At 36.0% G+C, this 20,590-nt stretch overlaps 1 protein-coding gene across 2 annotated transcripts in view; it reads right to left on the bottom strand.

Moving 5' to 3' along the window:
• DNTT (DNA nucleotidylexotransferase) overlaps window positions 1–20,590 on the bottom strand; it is a 100,423-nt gene that overhangs the window by 15,335 nt on the left and 64,498 nt on the right. For both annotated transcript variants that reach the window (XM_052677459.1, XM_052677458.1), the window contains 2 exons: window positions 14,515–14,778; window positions 13,023–13,106 (listed from right to left, as the gene is read on the bottom strand). In XM_052677459.1, coding sequence (XP_052533419.1) covers window positions 13,023–13,106; window positions 14,515–14,778 — 348 coding nt within the window. The remainder of the gene's footprint in view (window positions 1–13,022; window positions 13,107–14,514; window positions 14,779–20,590) is intronic.

The raw sequence follows: 20,590 nt of genomic DNA on the forward strand, positions 1-20,590 counted from the left end.
TCTTATGAAAGCCCTGTAGCAGACTGAATTTAAAATAAATAAATAAATAAATAAATAAATAATCTCTTTTAGTTTGTTCTTAACGGATTTCTGAGTGAGTTTCCATGGGGAAAGTGCAGGTGGTGCCTGTGAAGTAACCTGGCTAATATAGCAGTTGCAGAAAGGGTGAGGAATAACACTGCAGTCTTCCAGTATTTCCATCACTTTCCATACAAAACTTGTTTATTCATTCAAGTTATTCCATATGCATTTCCACCTTCTCCACTGCCACAAGCAATCACTTGTGGGAGTGATTTCTTCAACAGAGAGTTTGTGCATTAAATGGGTCAGCTTATGGCTCTGAATGACATAATCCGCATGGTTTAAAGAAACCTCAGAAAACACATGAAAACTCTCCATAGTAGTAGAAAGGAAAAGATTTCCATTTCTGGTGGAAAACATAAATCTGCTCTGAACTTCAATGTAGCAAACAGCTTTGCAGTTTTACACCTAGACCCAGAATTATGTAAAGCAACTGCAGATAGAGTACTACAGCAGATCCATAAATTCTTGCAGTACACTGAGCAATACAAGGTTGAGTACCTTCAATCTACAGTGAAAGCATGGGAATGCAATGCAACATCAATCTGTAAAATGGTTTCTCTGAAGTCATTAGCTGATTCATTAGGGCAGATAAATTGGTGGCAAGAAACACTGCAATCAGTAACATTCCATGGACAGCTAAATGATTTTCATCAATTACGGATGAACAAGGGAAGAAGGAGAGGAAGATAAAAACATCTGAGTGAAGAAATTTCCAGAGGAAAATGCACACAATTATGTCATTGCAGAAAAAGTTTCAAGTCATTGCATTCAGTGTCTATCTTATGTATTACAGACTGTCAGAAAGTAGCATGGAAAAATGAAACTTCTTCCTTGTCCTGATCCTCACACTGCTAACTGGCCTGAGGAGGACAGTGTCTTACTCCATCAGTAGTCAGTAAGGCAACATTCTCAAAACAAGATGCTGCTTGATAATAAAAAAATTTGTTACAATCAATATGGAATACACATTAATATTTTTAATTCTTAATAGTGCTCATTGTCATTATAACCAACACAAATTTTTACATTTTTAAAATTAGTATAATATTAAGCATCTGGTTCATAAGCACTGAATTCCTAAATGATGCAGTTAAAAACTGTGAGGTGGTGGAGGTGTTTTTCCTTCCACGTTTTTCACCAGAGTTTTCTAATTCCTTGGGGTTTTTTTTTGTTTTGTTTTGTTTTGTTTTGTTTTTTTGTGGGTAGAGTATGATAGGATAAGTAGGAAAGGTTTTAAACTAAAAGAGACACTATTTAGATTGGTAAATCTATCGATAGATAGGTAAGTGGCTCTGCTGCCAAGAGAGTCGTGGGTGCCCCATCACTGGAGGCATTCAGTGCCAGGTTGGATGGGCTCTGGATCCTGATCTTGTGGTCAGCAACTCTGTTCAAAGAAGTCAGTTGGAACTAGATGATATTTGACATCCTTTCTAACCCAAGCCATTCTATGATTCTATGATTTTGTGGAGGTTTCATCTAAGACAGGGTGGTGGTAATTTTTGCTTTGCTTATATTTAGGCTTTTTGCTAAATATTTATGCTATGTTTATGAATGAGACTCAACAGTACAAACAATTTCATGATAATTATAGAGGATAAATGTTGAAGTACTAATTGTGCTAGAAATGTGAAGTGTTTCATCACGTTCAGTAATAATATTCCACAGCACTGTGTGTTTTCCTCTGATGAAATCATAACTGATTTCAGTAGCAAATAACTTGAAGTCATTCTGACATTATATTATCTCCAAATGTAATTTTCATATCCAATGTTTTCTATAATAATATTCATAGCACCATGACTGCTTTAAAATAAAAACTAATCTTTTCCTAATCCAGCTACAAATAGGATGATAAATAAATCAGAGAGAAAAAAAAAGTCCAAAACAACTCTTTGAAATGACATTATAACAAACCATGATTGAAAAAACACAGTACTACAAGCATTACACATTGACTCAATACCCTCAGGCAAAACTACGTGTAATGGTGTTGATGCAAAATAGTGCAGTGGAATTTATTCTAATAATTCTGGGGATTAATAATTTTTGAAGGCAAAATAAATGAAATTCATAACTACTGTGCTCAAGTCTTTCTCTTACAGTTATTCTCTAGCTCTGATTATAGATTTATTCAAATATCTGAATTTCTGAACATTAACAAATGGATTGCTTAGGTTTGTGGTTTGCTGGAACAGGCTGCCCAGAGAGACTGTGGATGCCCTGTCCACGGAGGTGTTCAAAGTCAGATTAGATTGGCCCATGGGCAACCTGGCCTAGAATTAAATAGGGAGGTTTGTGGACCTGTCTGTGGCAGGGGGGTTGAAGATTCATGATTCCTGACTTCCCTTCCAACCCAGGGCATTCTGTGTGATACTATGAGGTGTTGAAGGTAAAGGAGAAACAAAAGAAGAAACAACGATGTGAGCTGACATTTTGAAAAATAACATTCTAAAGAAAATTATCTGTTAAATTAACTGAACGAGCACTTTTTATTTGCCAGAAGTCAGTTTGTAAACGGGACCATGTTGAGTAATTTCATCAAATGGAATTACTCTCAGTTTAAAATAACAGATGCATGGTTATTTTGTAGCAAGACATTCTGTAGTTAAGTGCTTAAACTTTTATTATGATTTTGATAATTAAAAACATTGCACAATATGTAAGAACATTATATAAAACCATCCAGACTTCATCTTAAGAAATAAAAACTTGAAACTTTTTGTCTAACAACGCTGGCAAAAAATACCATGTTAAGTGGCATGTTATTGCAACTAAAACTGAAGCTTCCTTACAGACACATGTACTTATTACACTCTGTAGTTCTTTAATAATTTGCATCCTATCAAAAAGTCATTAAAATGATATCTAGGATTATTTCCCAAATTTAGCTATATATTTTTTTAATTTTATTTTAGACCATGACATTTACAATAACTTTGCCTTGAACAATGCTTTCATCGTATTGTGTTTGTCTTTATAAAGCTTCATATGAATAAATGAAACAGGAAAAATGATCAGAATCCTGGGAACACAGTTGAGTGTAATTTATAAAGGATTATTATAAAGTACTTCAGAAGCTTATTATTGAGATTGCAAAAATCAAAGACTTCAGGTTTGAGAAATCCTGGAATGTGGTTGATTGCACTTTAACCTTAGTTTAATTTTCTTCTGTATATGCACTGAGACTTCTTTTTCTCCAAAGAAATAAAACTTCCTTCAATTTCTGTAACATACTTAGGCCTCCTTCACTAGAGAAGAAATAAGCAGTGCCACAGAGCTATTTGCTGACAGCATTGACAACAATCATGGGCTGCAGGCTAACATATTATCAACTGGTCTTTTCTTTGCAAGTTGGGCTCCTTCAATTTCTATCTGTTGTAGCTGCATCGCTTCTCTAGTTCCTTCTTATAGCCTGTCTCTCCTTCAAATTTCTAATTTATATTCAGGTTCCACTCATTTCGTATTCCAGATTAATGTGAGATAAACACCATTTACTCAATTATTTGGGCCAACTGGAAGTTTACCCATTTCTCGTTGCTACCTTAGAGCATTGATGATGAATTTATTATTATTTTTTTTCTTTCATGTCCATCCACAGACATAGTTTTTCATCCCTTTTCATCTCAGTTTCTTTAACCAACACTTTCCCCCCCACCCACAGTGTAGCAGATAGCCATATATCCCCTTTGCTGGGGATCCTCATTTCCCATTTCTTTCTCCTGACACTCCTTATAAAATCTGTTTATCCACCATAGTTTTCCATTCTTGCTTCCATTCTGTTTTCCAGTGTGTTATTTTCCTCTCTTACACTCAATTCTTCCCTTTTCCAGCTTCCTCTCTACCTCGCTTCTCAACGATTTCTTTTTTCGTTTAAGAGGAAATCTGAGACTATGTACCCTAATTTATAACTTATCCAAGCATACTGATTGAATAACTGAATCAAAACACATGGAAACTGTTAGCTCTCTAAAATTAAAATGAATAAGAAGATACGCTTAAAATGTTTTGAATCTGTCCATGCATTTATGCATCTCCCATTTCTTCAGCAATTCAGGTTTCACAGTTGTGTTCAGAAAACACACCAAACATAGGAAGAAGCAATTATAGACATTTATCTTTGTGCTGGATGTACAACTTGCTATTACAAAGGGATTAAATTTTGCTGCAAAATCTACAAAAATTACATGCAGCCTTTGTAAAAATGAACTCTTATATGCTATTTGTGAAACATTTAAACTTCAAAGAACACAAAGGAGAAGCACACTGGAGGAAAATGCATAACCATTTTTAACTTATTCAGAGGGTAAAAAAATTGATTAGTTTAATTCTTAATTTTTAAAAATAGAGCAGGTGCAAAAAGAGAATATCCCCTAAATCACATCTGCAATTGCCACTTTCCTCAGAGAGAAAGAGCTGAAACATAAATGAAAGTGTGTACATCTGTTTATAATGGCTCAGTGTTTAATTGTAGTAATGATTATGTGAACAACTGATCATACTGGAAATCAATATTATAAACTTTGGATATCTATGTTTACTTTAGCTTTAATCCAGTCATTATTGCAGACATCGAAAGCAAACTCCGCAGCTGCAGCATGTTTAATTCATTGAGATGTTCTTCAGGCTGGCTGTCTCACTGTTATAACTTCATAATTTTAGAGCAGCATCTGCCAAAATAAGTCTATAACATCTCATTTTTTAAGAATCATAAAAAACATCTCTTTAACTGTGCAAGTGAACTTAAGCAGGCTTCTGCCCCTAATAGACAGGAGTAAACTCTCTCAAATGACACAAGAAAACTGATTTTGAGACTATAACCGTGAGACTATAACTGTTGAATATACAATTAAAGAGACATGACTATTCTGTCTTTATGTAATAAAGTGAGGGTACAGAATCAGAGCCAGCTCTTCTTCCCAGCATATTGGGTAATGACAGAATTTCTGCTGGGAAAGGAAAAATAGTTTTTGTTAGAAGACCTGTTTATAAAGATGTGGGAAGTGCAGGCAATAATCCAGTCATCTGCAGTCTGTCTGGCTTTCTCAGTGCTGTCTCTACCCTCTGCTGTCTCAGCTTCTGTGCAGTTATAGCTTTCCTTGTAACCACTGTAATCATCTTCAATTTTACATCTGCATATACTAACTAGCCAACTCACCATACAGATGCAGCCTTTCCCACTATATGACCACTGCCAGGTAAGATTTCTCTCAAAAGAAGTTACTGGCTGAGTGGCATACCAGTACGGTCTTAGGCTTAGCCAGAGAAAAATGTGAGTGTCAAGGGGGAATCTAGAAGGCCAAGTACATTGCCAGGCAGAACAGGCTGGGCTGCCTTCTTGTATACCATGACTGTCTGCAGTTACTTGGGCAAAAGATGGGGAGCAGCAGAATTCAGAGTGCTTACAAACATTATGGAGCCTCATTATTATCATCATGTAAGGCATTTATCTGGGCTGCAATCATCCCTTCATTTTGCTCTACACATATACACACAGAAAGCCAGGGCAAGCCCTCCTTGATGAGTTAGTTAAGGATTTCCCTAAATAGGAATACTTTCTGCAGGTAAAAGATTAAGGATTGTGCAATACTAATGATGACTATTGCATGGAAGTGATGTTCACAGTATAGAAGCAAATAAATCCCCATAAGTTACCCCTGTTATATTTTTACCACCTTCATTAGAAAATGAAATATTCTCTTTAAAAAAATTGGGATCATAGAGTTTTACTGTTTTCCCTGTACCTCTATAGTATCTAATGTTTTGGAAATCTGGGTCCTGATATGAAGTCTTTAGAGTATCTTGTGAATTCACCACTTAAAGCAGTTATATAAACCTCCTCTCTAGCTATTCAACAACTAAGTAATATTTAATGTCATTTAAATCCACAAAGTGGTCATTAAATGCAAAATTGTCATCAGTCATATCCAGCCTTATGCATAGTGCCACTTTTTTTTCCCAATATTTCTTTAACAATAGAAAACATTAAGACAACAATTTCCTATCTTAAATTTTCATACGGCATAAAACTAATAACTGCTTTTGGCTCCAGTGACTCTTCAAAATAATCCTGAGCTTGTGACCTACATCTTACAAAAACCCGATAACTTGCAATGTTAATGCAATATATTAATATGTTAATAATTTAATCAATTTATTACACACTAGGAATGCCAAGAAACCTTTTTCTTTTACAAAAAATAGAAATAAAAATAGCAATGCCAATTGTTTACATCACTTAATTTTCCTGCTCTGAACTGCTTAAAGTAATTATTAGACTCAAGTGTTTTTCTTAAATAGTCTTGTGAAAACATTTGGATTTAGAAAAATCTAAATCTACAAGGCAGATCCAGTCCTCAGATCCCACAGAATATTTGAGGATACAAGCAGGAAGATGGTGTGATGAAGGTACAGGAAAGAGACATTCCTACAAGGCTTCAATCCAACCATGAAGCTGTTGCATATGACATCTCTAGAAATTTCCCACCATGAAGCAGGTATAGAGAAAAGCACCAGTGGCATCCTAATGCTTCCAGCTCATCCTCTCTCTCATGCAATCTCTCATTCAGCCCAATTCCCCCTTGCTCACTCACACACTCAAAAAAACACTGATTGGGAAAAGTGTCAGTGCCAGTGTCCCCATGGCTTATTGTCTCCAAGAGCCTAGAGAAGCCAGCCAAGCTGACTGCCTCAAAGCTGGCAGCCCCAAGAAACGTCTGATCTTTGGAGGTTTAGAACTGTCTCATCTGTGGGTTATTTCCAAAGCTGAGATTCAAACAGTATTTGGAGAAAGTGTCAACATTTTGACTTGCCCTCTGATTAAAAGAGTAAGCATTTTGAATGACCAAAAATTCTTCATTAAATATTTGCACTTTCTCCTAGTTTAGAGGAAAAGACAAAATGTTGAGTGATCAAAATCTTTCATTAAGCTGAACTACAGTTTCTTGCTACAGTGGTTAACCACTTATCTTTAACTGTACTTCCTACATCATGGGTACTTGGCCTTGGTGTTCTGAAATAAGGTTATGGAAGGTTAAAGGATTTGCTTAAGAATACAGAAAGAACTTGGCTAGATATGGGATCCGTGTTGAAGGTAAATAGCCAAATCTCTGGACTACCTCCTCAGGCCACATTACAGCAATTTTTGCTGTCTTCAGCTCATAAAGTAGTCACTTATTTCCAAGTATCAAAAATTCTTTTTTCTTTTCACAACACATCTTTGAGAGCCAAATCAAGCTTAAGATGTGGTTCAGAAAACTTTCAGAGAACATGGAAATATGAAAGTTGTTTGACTGTTTTCCAGGATCACTCGTCTGAACAGCTAAGAGATCCTTTGGCTGGCTATAACCATATCAGTCTCTCAGCCCAGCAGAATGCATGCCCCATTACAAAGAGATACAGCAACAGAAATGTGTATTGGGCAAGAACAGACCTACTGCAGATGTAATTTTCAGCTTGCATATGATTGCCATCTCCCTTTGTTAACAGCTCTCCCTGACTGTTTTCTCTGTTGAGTCAAAAAACTAGCAATGCATGCAAAATTTTACAGATAAATTTCAGAGTTGTTTGACTGCACATTTATGGCATTTCCAAGTTCAGAGTAGCATACATAGCCTTGGAGATTCAAACTGATAAACTCTATATCATATTCAGCTTGCTCATGCAACTTTTCCTTCAAATCTACACTGTCTTTCCTCAAAAGGAGTAGTAGTTAGTGGGACAGCTGTTTTCACTGTCATCATCATAGGCACATCAGATACTAGTGACAGACACAGTATCAAAACAACCATGTGTGTCATGTCTTTCGGAAGCTGAAGAAGGACCTTTTATACCCAATGATTGCAAACAGAAACGGCATCATCGAGATGATGCAACAAATCTAAGCATGTTTATAACAAAGATAGAGAGTGTGAGTTTGACCTTCAAATGGGCAAGTCATGGCAAAGAACAGGATTGGGATAATCTACTACTCATGAACTGCAAGATGCAGCTGCAGATAACAGTCAGAGACTCATGAAGGAAAAAAAGAATCCAGCATATTCATGTTCCTGTGGCAACCTGGCAAGTTGTTGCCATCCTTATTACAGTCCCGTTACAGTTTAGCAGTGGTGTTAATAGTACATATGGGAAATTAAACAGCATTGAAATCTAAAAAACCAACAGGTCAGTAGAATTTCATATTATGGAGAATGAGGAAGATTTTCTTTAAGGAATATCCTTTCTGAAGTAGAGCACATACTCCACTCAAGAGCGATTTCATGGGAGAACAGTAATTTCAGTACAACTTTAACACTGATCCACATTAAAGAACATAAAAATCCCAAATCATTAAGCCCAGGTTCAGACCCCCCTCTCATGTACCCCTCTGCATGTCAAGAGTACTCTAGCTAACATCACCAGAGGTTAGTAAAGGAGCAACTAACTCCTTTACTAACTAAAGTCTGCTGTTCCTGAATCTTATTCTAGGTTGCTGAAACTATGTAAGTGGAGAAACACTCATGCTTCAAGAACAGCTATTCCTTTAAGGATAAAAAGCCTGTGTCTTGCCAGCCACTCTAAAAATCACTTCAAAAATCAGCAAACATTGTAAGTGAAAGTAAGTCATACATTTGTTACACTCTCATGCAAGCAAATAATATTCCTCTTATGTGCTTAGAAATAAAGCAGGGATTAGAGTTGGATCTTCTTTAGTTTGATCCACTAGGATCTCGCTCAATTTAATCTAACTAAAGAGCTGTCACAATGCTGTCAAAACTTGCCAATGACTGCCATAGTACATCACAAATTTAAATCATTGCAAAGAAATGTCTTTCAAATCTCAGAATGTAGCAACTGTGATATACATATGCATGCTAAAATCTGAAGTTCAGACTGTGATCTGATAACCACTTTATACAAATACATAAATATGTATTTAAGCATTGATTTCTGTTGCTTCTGATTACATCTAGATGCAGTACATGTTCTAACCAAAAATCTTCTGTGGTGGGTTACCAGTGAGCCTGAATCTAAGACATAGGGGCATAAAACTAATGAGTTATGCCATTATTTTCAGGTAAAAGACCTGGCCTTGTTCTTAAATGTGTCAAGCCATTTGTAATCACTGTAACAGTAGTAATAATATTGTAAGACATTGGGTGCATACAAGTTAATTTTCTTCCTGATTGCTGATCAATGAACTCCTTAATTCCCTGAGCATGGAAATCATCATAACATTTAATCACTAGCAGATGTAAATCATAGACACTTCATACTTCAGGTTGTTATAAACAAATACTGATTTGCAAAACATGCAATTCTACAGAGGCATAGATTGGGACATCTAGTCACCTTATTGTGAAAAAAGAGGCTCTCCGATAATTGGTAGTGAATTTTCAATTTTTTTCATTACAATTTTCCTACCAAGTTTTATGAAATGCCATCTTATTTTAGAAAATAAACAAATCATCAATTTGATAGCTGCACACTGTCTTCTGAAATCTACAACAGTGAGAAAATGATTCACACTAGGAGGGGGAGAAATATAATAATCAAGGCTGAGGAATAATTTCAGAGCGTAACTTTGTAACGAGTCCCTGGAGAAAATACCTGTTCCTTTTGTTCCCTTCTGCAAAGCTATGTAATTGATGTCTAACTTCTATGCTTATGTTCCCTGCTTCTGTCAGAATCCCTTTGGAAACACACTGAAGTAACTGGGGTTCTCTCCTGGTGCTACTCCATCAGCAAGAGAATATGGGATTCTCTGACAGACATTGCGCTTCAGGCAGTAGGACACAGTGGAAGCTCCAGTGCCGAAGGGCTAATAACTATTAATATAAAAGAATGAAATATACTGACTAATTTTCAGAATGTAGAGCAAACCAGGAAACTGTTACCTTTAATAATGAAAGACTCTTACTGGTACTGTTACGCTGTTTTAATAATAATAATGATAATTTAAAAAAAAATAAGCAAAGCATATCTGCTATAGTGTGGTTTATTACTTCTTATATCAGACAGAAAGATTTTAAAATAATGACAGTTAAGTGCAAAAAAAGGGTTTGGTCCTCAACAGAAGGCAGAGCTCATTTCTCTACCTGACCTTCCTATCCCTTTCACTTTTACACACACACACACACACACATGCAGACACACATACAATCACCAATGAAAAAAACAAAGCAGAAGTGATTTGTCCCAGCTCCTGAACCACACATACCACAGTGCCTATTTCAGAGCCATGAATGACAGCTGGTCTGGACAGAACAGTGACCTCAGGCAACTCTCCCAGTTTGCTGAAGAGTCATAATTTGGGAAAGATGTGATTCAGTTTTTACCTGTGCCTAATTAACTTTAATCAATATTATCTTGTGGCACCCTTAGCAACCTGCATAAGCCTGTATGTTTGCTTTCTGATTGTTTTTAGCTTTGTGAGAGCTTTAATTTGAGAAAGGAAGATATCCTGCTCAAAGAAAAGTGTCATTATGACATTAGATCAATTTTAGCAGCTAGACATCCCAGACACACAATTACTGCAAATGTCTCCTTCTGTACCATGGGTGGCCATCTCAAGTTTTACAGCTGCAAACACCATTGCTCAATTATGTGGACGTCTGACTTTATTACACACTGGGTGGCACTGTGGAAGGCTTTTTGTTCAAAATGTATTTTATGTGAACAGCAACTTCACACAAAATTGCAAAGTTAAAAATCAGGAAAAAAATATTCTGTGTATTTAACACATTTGATTGTAATAGTGGAACACATGGGCTAGCAGGGCGTATGTCTTCCTGCCTATTGTTAGAATGACACAACAGGATAAAAAGGTCCTGTTTTAAATAGGTTGTGTGTTCAGTGCTGCCTAGTACAATTTTTTTCATATTGAGTGCCTGCTTCAAAGAAGGCTTTATTTTATGGAAAACTTAGGGTATCTCTGAGATTGTAGCAGAGAAAAGAATAGTATTGTACTGTGTCAAAAGACTGTCATTAGTCCTTGTTTGGAAATTTGGAGTGTGTCTGTATCTTGCACTAGAAAATAAAATTTGGAAGCAAACTGGCTATGTCTGGGATTAAATGCGAAAAAGATGTAGGTATTTTTTTGATGGAAAAAAAAGTCCAAATCAAGGAGAGTTCATCCAGAAAGCAACATTTGATCTATTTGTGCTATTCACTTGATCCTAGAATAAGGATTTCATGTTCAGGAGAGCTGACATTGCCAATATAGGCTTGGATTTTCTTTTCCTTGCTCTTGTCAAATAATTACTGCAATTAGTAGTAATAGTAAGGAAAAAAATTGTAAATCTGGCTTGTTGGTCCCACTACTGATTTTGTTTCCTCATCTTTGGGCAGTACAGTGAAGAAACACGACTTGAGACTCAGACATAAAGACTGAAAAAAAACCACTGGAGATTCAGTTATAGCTTATAGCCTTGAGAAACATGCATGCACAGGTTTGTTTTGTTTTGTTTTCAAAGTCCTGAAGCAGATACTCCGTAAGATAAAATCCACGCCAGTTGATGACAACAGAGGACTCTTCCAATCAATGTTTTTTTAGGGCCTTAAATCTCACTGTACCTCACCTGAAAATTTGGGATTTCAAAAGCAGCTTTCTTCCCAGATGCCATTGTGAAGATAAATTCACCATTTTACTGTGCAATGTCCTCATTAGCCCTCTGAAATTCCCATGGAAACATGTATTGTGTAATGACATATACATGCATCCCACATGGGCCATTTTTGCAGGATACAGAGAGTAACACTAGCATTTCTTTGTAATTCACTAGTGCAGTCATCTGTTACACTGGAAAAGTTACCTAAGAGAGCACATATTAACATACATATAAGAATATTTGCTACAATATGTTGCTGCAAAGGGTCTGTATTTTGAAGGCATTTAAAATATAAAAGAAAGGCAAGTAGTGACAGCACTCCTGAGTTCATGAAGAAGGTTCTCCCTTAGACATGTAATTGCATATTTATCTACTATGCAATTTTGTATTTTCTTCTGAAGCATCTAGTATTGATGTTGTTGGAGACAGAGCATTTGACTAAATTGATCATTAGCCTGATAATTTCCTGGGTTTCTATGTGAGCTGAGGATTCTCTACCATCTGAGCCTGACTAGCACATATAGATACAGCTGAAATGGGGTGAGCACTTAGATCACTGCTGCATCTCATAAACAATGAGAAAATGTTATATTTAAGTAGAGATGTAAAAGCAGCCTCCTTTGTATAAGCAATACAGAGGAAGGATTAATGTAAAAACTTGACATGGTATTTTGCCTTTCTCTATAATGACATCAATAAACATGTTCAACATTGATTTTGCTTCTTACTAAAATGGCCTATTAGAAATACAGACATTGAACCAGATAAATGCAGAGATCAGTATACTTGCAGACAAAAGCATTTAGACTAGAATTATTACTATTTCACCAATACTAACAAGCCTGGTGAAACAACTATGCATAGAGTTCTCAATACAAGTCATTAGAAGCATGATGATCCCTGATTTCCTCGTGTCATTCCTCACTGGAATTTCGTGAGGCCTATAGTTGAGCAGATACTAGTCAGTATTTCTTTTTTTCCTCCAAAATGTTAGTACAATCCCCGTTGAAATTGTGCCTATGACAGAGAAATGACCTTTCATTCTAAAACTGGACAATAAAGTACTTTTTTCAAATGTTTGCAGATGAGTTGTTCTCTATTTTGTGAAGGTTTCATTCCAAGAAATTATCTCAGCTAGGCCAAAGATTTCCGGGTTTACTGGTTTACACTGAATCAGGCTGTATCAGTAAAACTAACTCCTGTGAAGATGGGACTATTTTACAGATATAGATTCAAGCTAAAATATTTTATATATGTGAATATATATTAAAAAAAAAAAAAAAAAAAAAAAGATCTGAAAATACAAGCTCAGAAATAAAAATCTGGTAACTTATTTTTGAGGGCAAGCAGTACCTTTCTCTTATCATATAAGGCATGGTTATCCAACATCATCTTCCTTTCATGAGTAGCATACCTCCGCAAATCCCGTCCAAATTGCTGTATAAAAAAAAAAGCAACAAACAGAACACATATAACTAATTCCGACAAAAAGAAACTGTTACCTCTCTATAAGGATCCCAACAGCAAACCAAATAATAAACAAACATGGAAAAATTGCCTCTATCGAAAGATAATAATCTGAACAAATGAATCATCTGAAAAGGCAATGATTGGCAATGATCCATTGTTTCAGTTGGCTGGTTCGAGAATAGTTGGATACTACAAGAGAAAGTAAGGCTATATACAGAATACTATGGACTCCCACAGCCCCTAGGTGAATTATCTCATCAAGAAGCAGGAGCTGAGCAAGGTAGAGAAAGATGGATCCTTGCCTACAAAGGGCCTCTCAAACTACATTTTCAGAGCAGACATCCGCCTGCAGAATTGAGAAGGGCTTTTAAGCAGGCAGACATCTCCTGGATAAGATGGACCCCAAATTTTGCAGCACTTAATCCAATATCCAACTAAATACATTTTAACTTCTCAAAATAGAAATGTGGCTGAAGTAACTCATCAGCTCAGCAAAAGAACACATCAATAGCAGTAACTGGCCTCATATAAAACACCCTGCTTCCGATTAACTTAAGTAGAATAGAGAGGCAATTCTTCTAGCACATACAAAAGCTAATTCAGAGCAGGCTTAGAAGCTCTTGGCAATACCATGTAATATCAGAGGGAAAAACTGTAAATTATAGACTAATTCTGTCTGGAGAGAGACTAATTGTTTAAATTTTGAGTTAGCAATTATATAGAATTTATCTTGAAAATATTATGCTATTTTATGTTACACTCAGTACAACAACTACTCATTACAATGTCTATTATGAAAGTAGCTATCATTTGAACTTTTATTTCCATATTAGAATCCTAATGAAAAAAATTTATTTCGTTTCAAAGCTAAAAGTTTTAAAGTTTTATTATTTTTAACAATACACAAATAAAATAAAAGTGACACAAAAAAGTTTCATTAATCCAAAGAGAAAAGGATCAAACTGTTTTCAGTTTTCTATGAAACAAATTAAGTTTCAAATCGGAACATTATTTCCCCAAATACCAAACGTCCCATAACATCCTTACGATAATTCTGTAACACTTTCCAAATCATCTCTTTATTCAGTAACAATTTAAGCTGCTTGTTAACATTAGTATGATATAAAAAGTCAATGATGTAAGAGACTGCAAGCCTAGCTCTTCATTTCACAAACCTAAACACTGTGCTTCAAGGAAAGTGCACATTAGCTACAAACATCAGAGTAGTAGAGTTCAATAGCTCCAACCTAAGATCACTGATTTTGAGATGTGGAGAACAGCAATATTTTTTAAAATTCCATGAATTCAGAGTAGTGCTGCAAAAGCAAAAATAGGTTAGCAGTGCTAAGAAAAATAGACTGCTATGGTTACTCACCCTGGAGCCAGTCCAGCCTAACAGAGCATATGCATATTGCTCAAAGGGGGTTATGACCAGATCCACACGGATTGCCTTCCAGTCTTTGACTTCTGCCATGTCACATTTTTTTGACATGTTGTAACTGCTGTTGTCTACTCTTGACTGGTATAATTTTAAAATCGCAAAACACTTCTGAAAATGATCCATGGCATCAACATGCTTGCTTGGGATCTGTTCCTTAACAAATGTTGATTCAATTATATCACAATATAGAAGTAAGCCCTAAAAACAAGACATTGCTTGCATTAAATTACTGGATTAAAATGACAGACTTTCTAGATAGCTATTAAAGTTGTTTGTAAAATGCAATTTCAGTAAACACAGAACTGTGAACAGCCAAGTCTGGACAAAGTTTAGACAATAAACCAAGCATAATTTTAGAAAAATATTAGCTGATTTTTGGAGGGAAATTTAAAGTGCTAGTCATCTGATAGAGACAACATCCTACCCTATACAAAGAAGACAACATTTCTTCCCCTCCTTGCCTTCCCCTTAAGGCTTTTGTGGTTGATGTCAACAGAAATTCTGGAGTTGCTACTGATGCTTTCTCACAAGGCAGACATCTAGTAAAACTCGGTAGTGGAGAGAACAATCTTGCTGACAGCTACCAAACAAAGAATTTGGGCTATCTGTGTGAGATTTCCTTGTGACATGGCCCTGATCACTACTTTTGTTAGAGGGGAGTGAACCATAATAAAGTGGTGAACATAAATATTCAGAATTTATTAAAATATAAACATGATTTAATAATAAAGACAGTTCAGAGTGGGGATAAAAATAGAAGCAATGGAATGTTGCGAATGAATTTCTTTTAATCCAGCACTGCAGGAAAGGCTAGGCAGAAGAGACACAGTGCCTTCCTCCAGCTCTGTAGCCAGCAACCTTTCAAAAGTTCCTGGGTTTGCTGTAAACTTTGCATTATTCTCTTTAAGGTCCTTAGCAAAAAACATCTTTCTGACATATCTCAGCCCTATTTCTGTGCATTTTGTTTGCATTTCTAGGCAACTTTCAAGGCTACTGATTTCTTGGGCATTTCAGACTTACCTGTACTCCCAAAGGTTTTTAAATCTCTCAGTGTTCAGTCACCCTCAAGTGAAGAACAATCTTCCCTACTGCCTGCAGCCAAAAAACTTCTCCTCACCCAAAGCACACCACCTGGGACATGACAAAGACCAGCCTCCCTCTCTCTGCTACCCAGTACATCATTTTTTAGCAAATACAAAACATCAAATGCACAACAGCAAAGTAATAAAGTAGATATTGACCATAATCCTGCTTTCTTCAGTCATGGTTGGGATTTCAGAATAGAGATGGGGCTTTATATGCAGTAATATAGCAAGGTGCAGTATCACTGACACTATCAGAAGGGCTCAGCTGGCAAAGAGATTCCACTTTCTGAGCGCAGTTCCAACATGATGAAAACACTCAGGTGTGTGCTTGACTCCTGGTACTCAACCTTAATTTAGATTTTATAGATTCATAAAATACAGGAGACCACTGCAATTGTCTCTCTCTGCAACACTACACAAGAATTAGAGACTACTGAGATTTGTCTTTGCAAAGGAAATGTGACTTTGTTATAAAGGTTAGTAACAATGGTGCAGAAACCACTTTCTCCATAGGTTAACTAATTTTTACTTATTATTAAGGAAAACTACTAAGCTGAATTTATTAACCACACTCAAACTAAATGAGCCTGTTAGCTTTCTCTTCAAGATCAACAGGCCAAAGGGCAATTGTCAGCTGTCTTATCATACTTGTTTCACAGTTCTTTAAATCTACATCAAACCCACTACTCACAGTTCTGTGGTAAGATAAACAGACTGATTTTTAAAATTTCCATCCTCAGGATTGTTTTATGTCCTTGGATCAAATTTCCTCTCTCCTCTGAAGTCCCATAAATGTGTATATATCCTCCTTCCTCTTCTCTAGGAATTTTTATATTAGTTTCACCACAAAAACAAACAAACAAAAAAAAAACCACACAATCCTGACTTTTAGTTTACATTTCTCTTATTATATGGTGAAGAAGAAAGAATTATATCAGCTTTTGTTATAGGGTTTTTTGTTGTTGTTTTCTTTTCTCTTAAAATCTGCAATATTGAACTGGTCATTTAGAAGCAATTTTCTTAGATTATCCACAGTTAATTACAACATTCTCTACATCAGATGTCTTCCAAACACAGCTGATAATGAATAGATTTTTGGAAGGATATCTCCATTAAAAAAATAGTAATAATTTAAAATATATATGTATTTTTTTCAGCATAGTGCAAGTATGATAACTTTATGGGATAACTTGTTAAATATCTTATAAAATACTTCATAGCAATAAAGTTACTTCAGAGCTAGTGCAGGGGGGGAAAAAAGGATAACAGAAACACTTAAGAAGATGTGAATTCCAATTCCCTGAAGAGGCACTGATAGGTATTTTTAGATTTTCAACCTTCATGTTTTTGTTGAAGATCATTCCAAATTAACAATCCCATTACTTTATTAGGGATCAGTCACAGGCTGTTCTTTGAGTCACTGGTCCACTTCTTTTAATGAAAACTATTTGCCTTGGATAAACATTTTTTTACTTCTTTGGAATTATTCCTGATTTTGAAAATTGTTACAAACTGATCTGAGAAAACTTCTCACGTAGCTTCCAGTCTGGGATTAATAGTTTCCAAGTCTGCTGATTTGAAAATGCTTATTTTTAGCAGGTGCTCTCTCACATCCATCCTTAGAAGTGATTATAATTTTTACTTGATTTTACCCCAATGTCACAAGGAACTGATACTTGCTGTTTCCAAATATAAAAACATAGTTGTAAATGTAAGCAGAGTAAATCTGACATGCAGTCTTTACTGCACTGTACACACTAAAAATAAATATGTTCCCTTTACCTAAAGTCACCCAAAATATCACAAATAAAGAAGATCCTGCCCTCAAAGTCTCCCAGCTGCTTTAAGGTACAGCATTTAAAAACATGTCCACCCATTTATTTGCTGATGAGCTGGTTGTTTTTCTTCCTCTCTAACACTTCCTATTCTTCTGTTTAGGAACTTCAAGGGAATGCTCCTTGTGTACCTGAGATTTAACATCAAGCAATTATGTACCAGTTAAAGATTCAGTACTGGAGCCTTCGTATAGCTGTTCTCCCTTGCTGACTAGGCTGCGTCTTCTACTTGAATACATTTTAAGAATTTGCAGATGGTTAGCACTTGTTTAAGATATTTAGGAAAAAACTATTCTAGGACTAGATATCTCTGGGTTATTTTGAGGTGCTTTTTTTCATAATTTGTTGGGCAATTTCTAAAGCTGTTATAAAGAGCATAAAATGATAGATACTGCTGTAAATATTTATCTCAACTTCAAAATAATTCACTTAGACAATAATTACATAAGTTCAGAGTTCAACAAGCAGGTGAAACCAGATTGAAGGCCATGATATAATCTTTAAACAGGAGCCAAAACCTAGCTTGTATCAATCGGAATTTTTTTGGCTGTGGCAGGGGGGTTGGAGATTCATGACTCTTGAGGTCCCTTCTAACCTGGGTCATTTTGTGATTAGGCACTGGTCTTCACCATCACCCCATAAACTACAGCTGAAATAGCACTTCTGTACATTTTGAAAAAAGTATGACTTGAAGGGCAGTCAGCTATGAAGACAGTATGAAGTTCTGGCTACTGCTAGCTGCAGAACAGCAGCCTTCGCATTAGTCTATGTCAGAGAATCTGCAGTTGTTTGCAAATTTCAATTTGATCTTCAACCATAAATTGCTGTAAATCAAGTTTTGAAATGTGGGCATTTTCATGTCTCAAATTTACAACACCATCAAAATCAAATATATGTTTTAGGGCAATTATGTCAATAATCATAACCATTTTCCTTTTTAAAAGTGATTATGCACACTTACTTAAATAGTCTGAGTGCTGGCACACCAATAGTATGGATAGTAGAGTCAATCCATGATCGAATTGGGGAAAAATCTGAATCAATAGCTGAAACATCAACCCAAATATGGTCTTCACCATTCTTCGCTACTCTAATTAAACAAAATTCTATCCCTCTTTTTAACATTACAGTCATAATTCCTAATATTGTTAGGTGAATTAATTCTGTTAAGGCTAATTAATATAGATTTATACCACCCAAAAATGTAATCCCATATGTTCTTCTGAAATACAGATATGTTATTGTTATAAATTTCCTTCTCAGAGAGTTTACTGAAGCAGAACAGAATTATTTTCAGTGAAATAGTTATGACAATCCAAAGTAGGTTGTAAGCATGCTAGTGCAAGGTTGCAACACAGAAAAATCCCTACTTAGGTGAGGCAAATGGAATTCTATAAATTGGAGCAGCTCAAGGAACTGATGCCTGGGAGCAATCAATGCAGCTAGAGTGAGGAATCGTTAGGAAATGGCATCAAAGGCTCAATCAGCAATGCAAAACTTTACAACTGCTGCCTAATCATGCAGCTGCCTTTTTCTATTTGATGCCAATTTTACCAACTAGAAGAACTTGAAATTCCCAATGCAGAAAAATGGTCTGAAATTCTGGGTATGTCCCGAACAGCTTGGTTTTGACAGGAATGCACAGCCCAGCACCAGAGTTCAGGAACAAAGATTCTTCCCTCCATGCCATGAACATTTCTACTGGTGGGCATGAAAGAGTGATGAAACCGCTACATGGAGGACCTCTCAGGTGACCAACTGTTGAAGAAGCTAGTCCAGAAAGCTATGAAGTTATCCAGAATTGAGGAAGAGATTCAATTACACATCTGAAAATTAATACATACATAACTTTGTACATACACAAGTTATATATACATAAGGGAAATATACATACTTAAACCCATATAGATATATGGAGCACACACCAGAAATATCAGACTTCATACGAACTGCCATTGCTGCTGGGACCTTCATGTAAAACACAGCAAGAAGGGGAACACTTCTGCCTATTTTATGCAATAATTTCAGAGGCTGGACAGTCACATTCAACCCCATCCTCTGACTAAATATATTTAAACCAAATTCTCTTATGTCCCACTGCCGTGCTCTAGTCACCATGCACTAGTCTGTTATAGTTAAGAATGCCTTCAACTTCTTCTGAAGTTGAGCCAAAATGCTCAATGAAAAATTCAGAATGTAAAAAGTGAGGCAACATTTGTTTACACAGAGTGAATAGAGTTCTGCATGAACGGAGCATTCATCTGAGAGAAATAAGCTCTTTGTTCTGGCTTTGTAACTGTTTCTGTATCTTGTCTCAGAAGCAGTTTTTGTTGCTACTGAAATTCAGCTGTCACTCAATAATCCATGTGCTGCTGTTCTGTGAACTCTGTTTATAAAAACATTCTCTAGTAACGATAAATCTAGACCACTCACTTTTTTCTCTCCACCTATCCCAATGGGACACCAGACCTTCCTTTCCCTGACCTGTTCACCTCAGCAAGGATGAATGATAGTCTAAACCAGACCACAAATATACTGGAATAAGTATGCACAGGAATGCGTCTATATTCAAAGCCAAAAGAAAATTGAAATGGCAATGTGAGCTAATGCAACATTATACTTACATGAATTAAAAAAAAAAACAAAACAAAAAAAAAACAAGTAGAGTGCAGCAATGCAATCTCTTCTTTCTCTGTTCATGGTACATATCTAACAACAGGAACAGTGCTAAATAAATTCTATATGTTTTTAGCGAAAAATAAAATACTCTTTACACAGTATGCAACTGAATATTGACACAGATGGCTCAGCCTATATGCCTACAAATTTCCCATGAACCTCTATCCCACAAAGGAATTAATCTCTTACTTCCTCGAAGAAGTTTCCTGGAACCATTAAAACCATAACCACCTGTGTACTGCATTGCATCTTTTCCATTTAGCCGTGCTACTTTGAAGTTCAGCAGAGAGACTGTGCTCTCTTTACTTCTGCCCATTCATCCCTGATGATGCTGCATCAAAAGAATAATAGTGCTGATTTAACCACATAGCTCCCAGCAGCTTCCAAAAGAAAAATCTCTAAACTTTTCAG

This window comes from Tympanuchus pallidicinctus, unplaced genomic scaffold, assembly GCF_026119805.1.
Source record: "Tympanuchus pallidicinctus isolate F22 unplaced genomic scaffold, pur_lepc_1.0 scaffold16, whole genome shotgun sequence".
In the NCBI taxonomy this organism is placed as follows: Eukaryota; Metazoa; Chordata; class Aves; order Galliformes; family Phasianidae; genus Tympanuchus; species Tympanuchus pallidicinctus.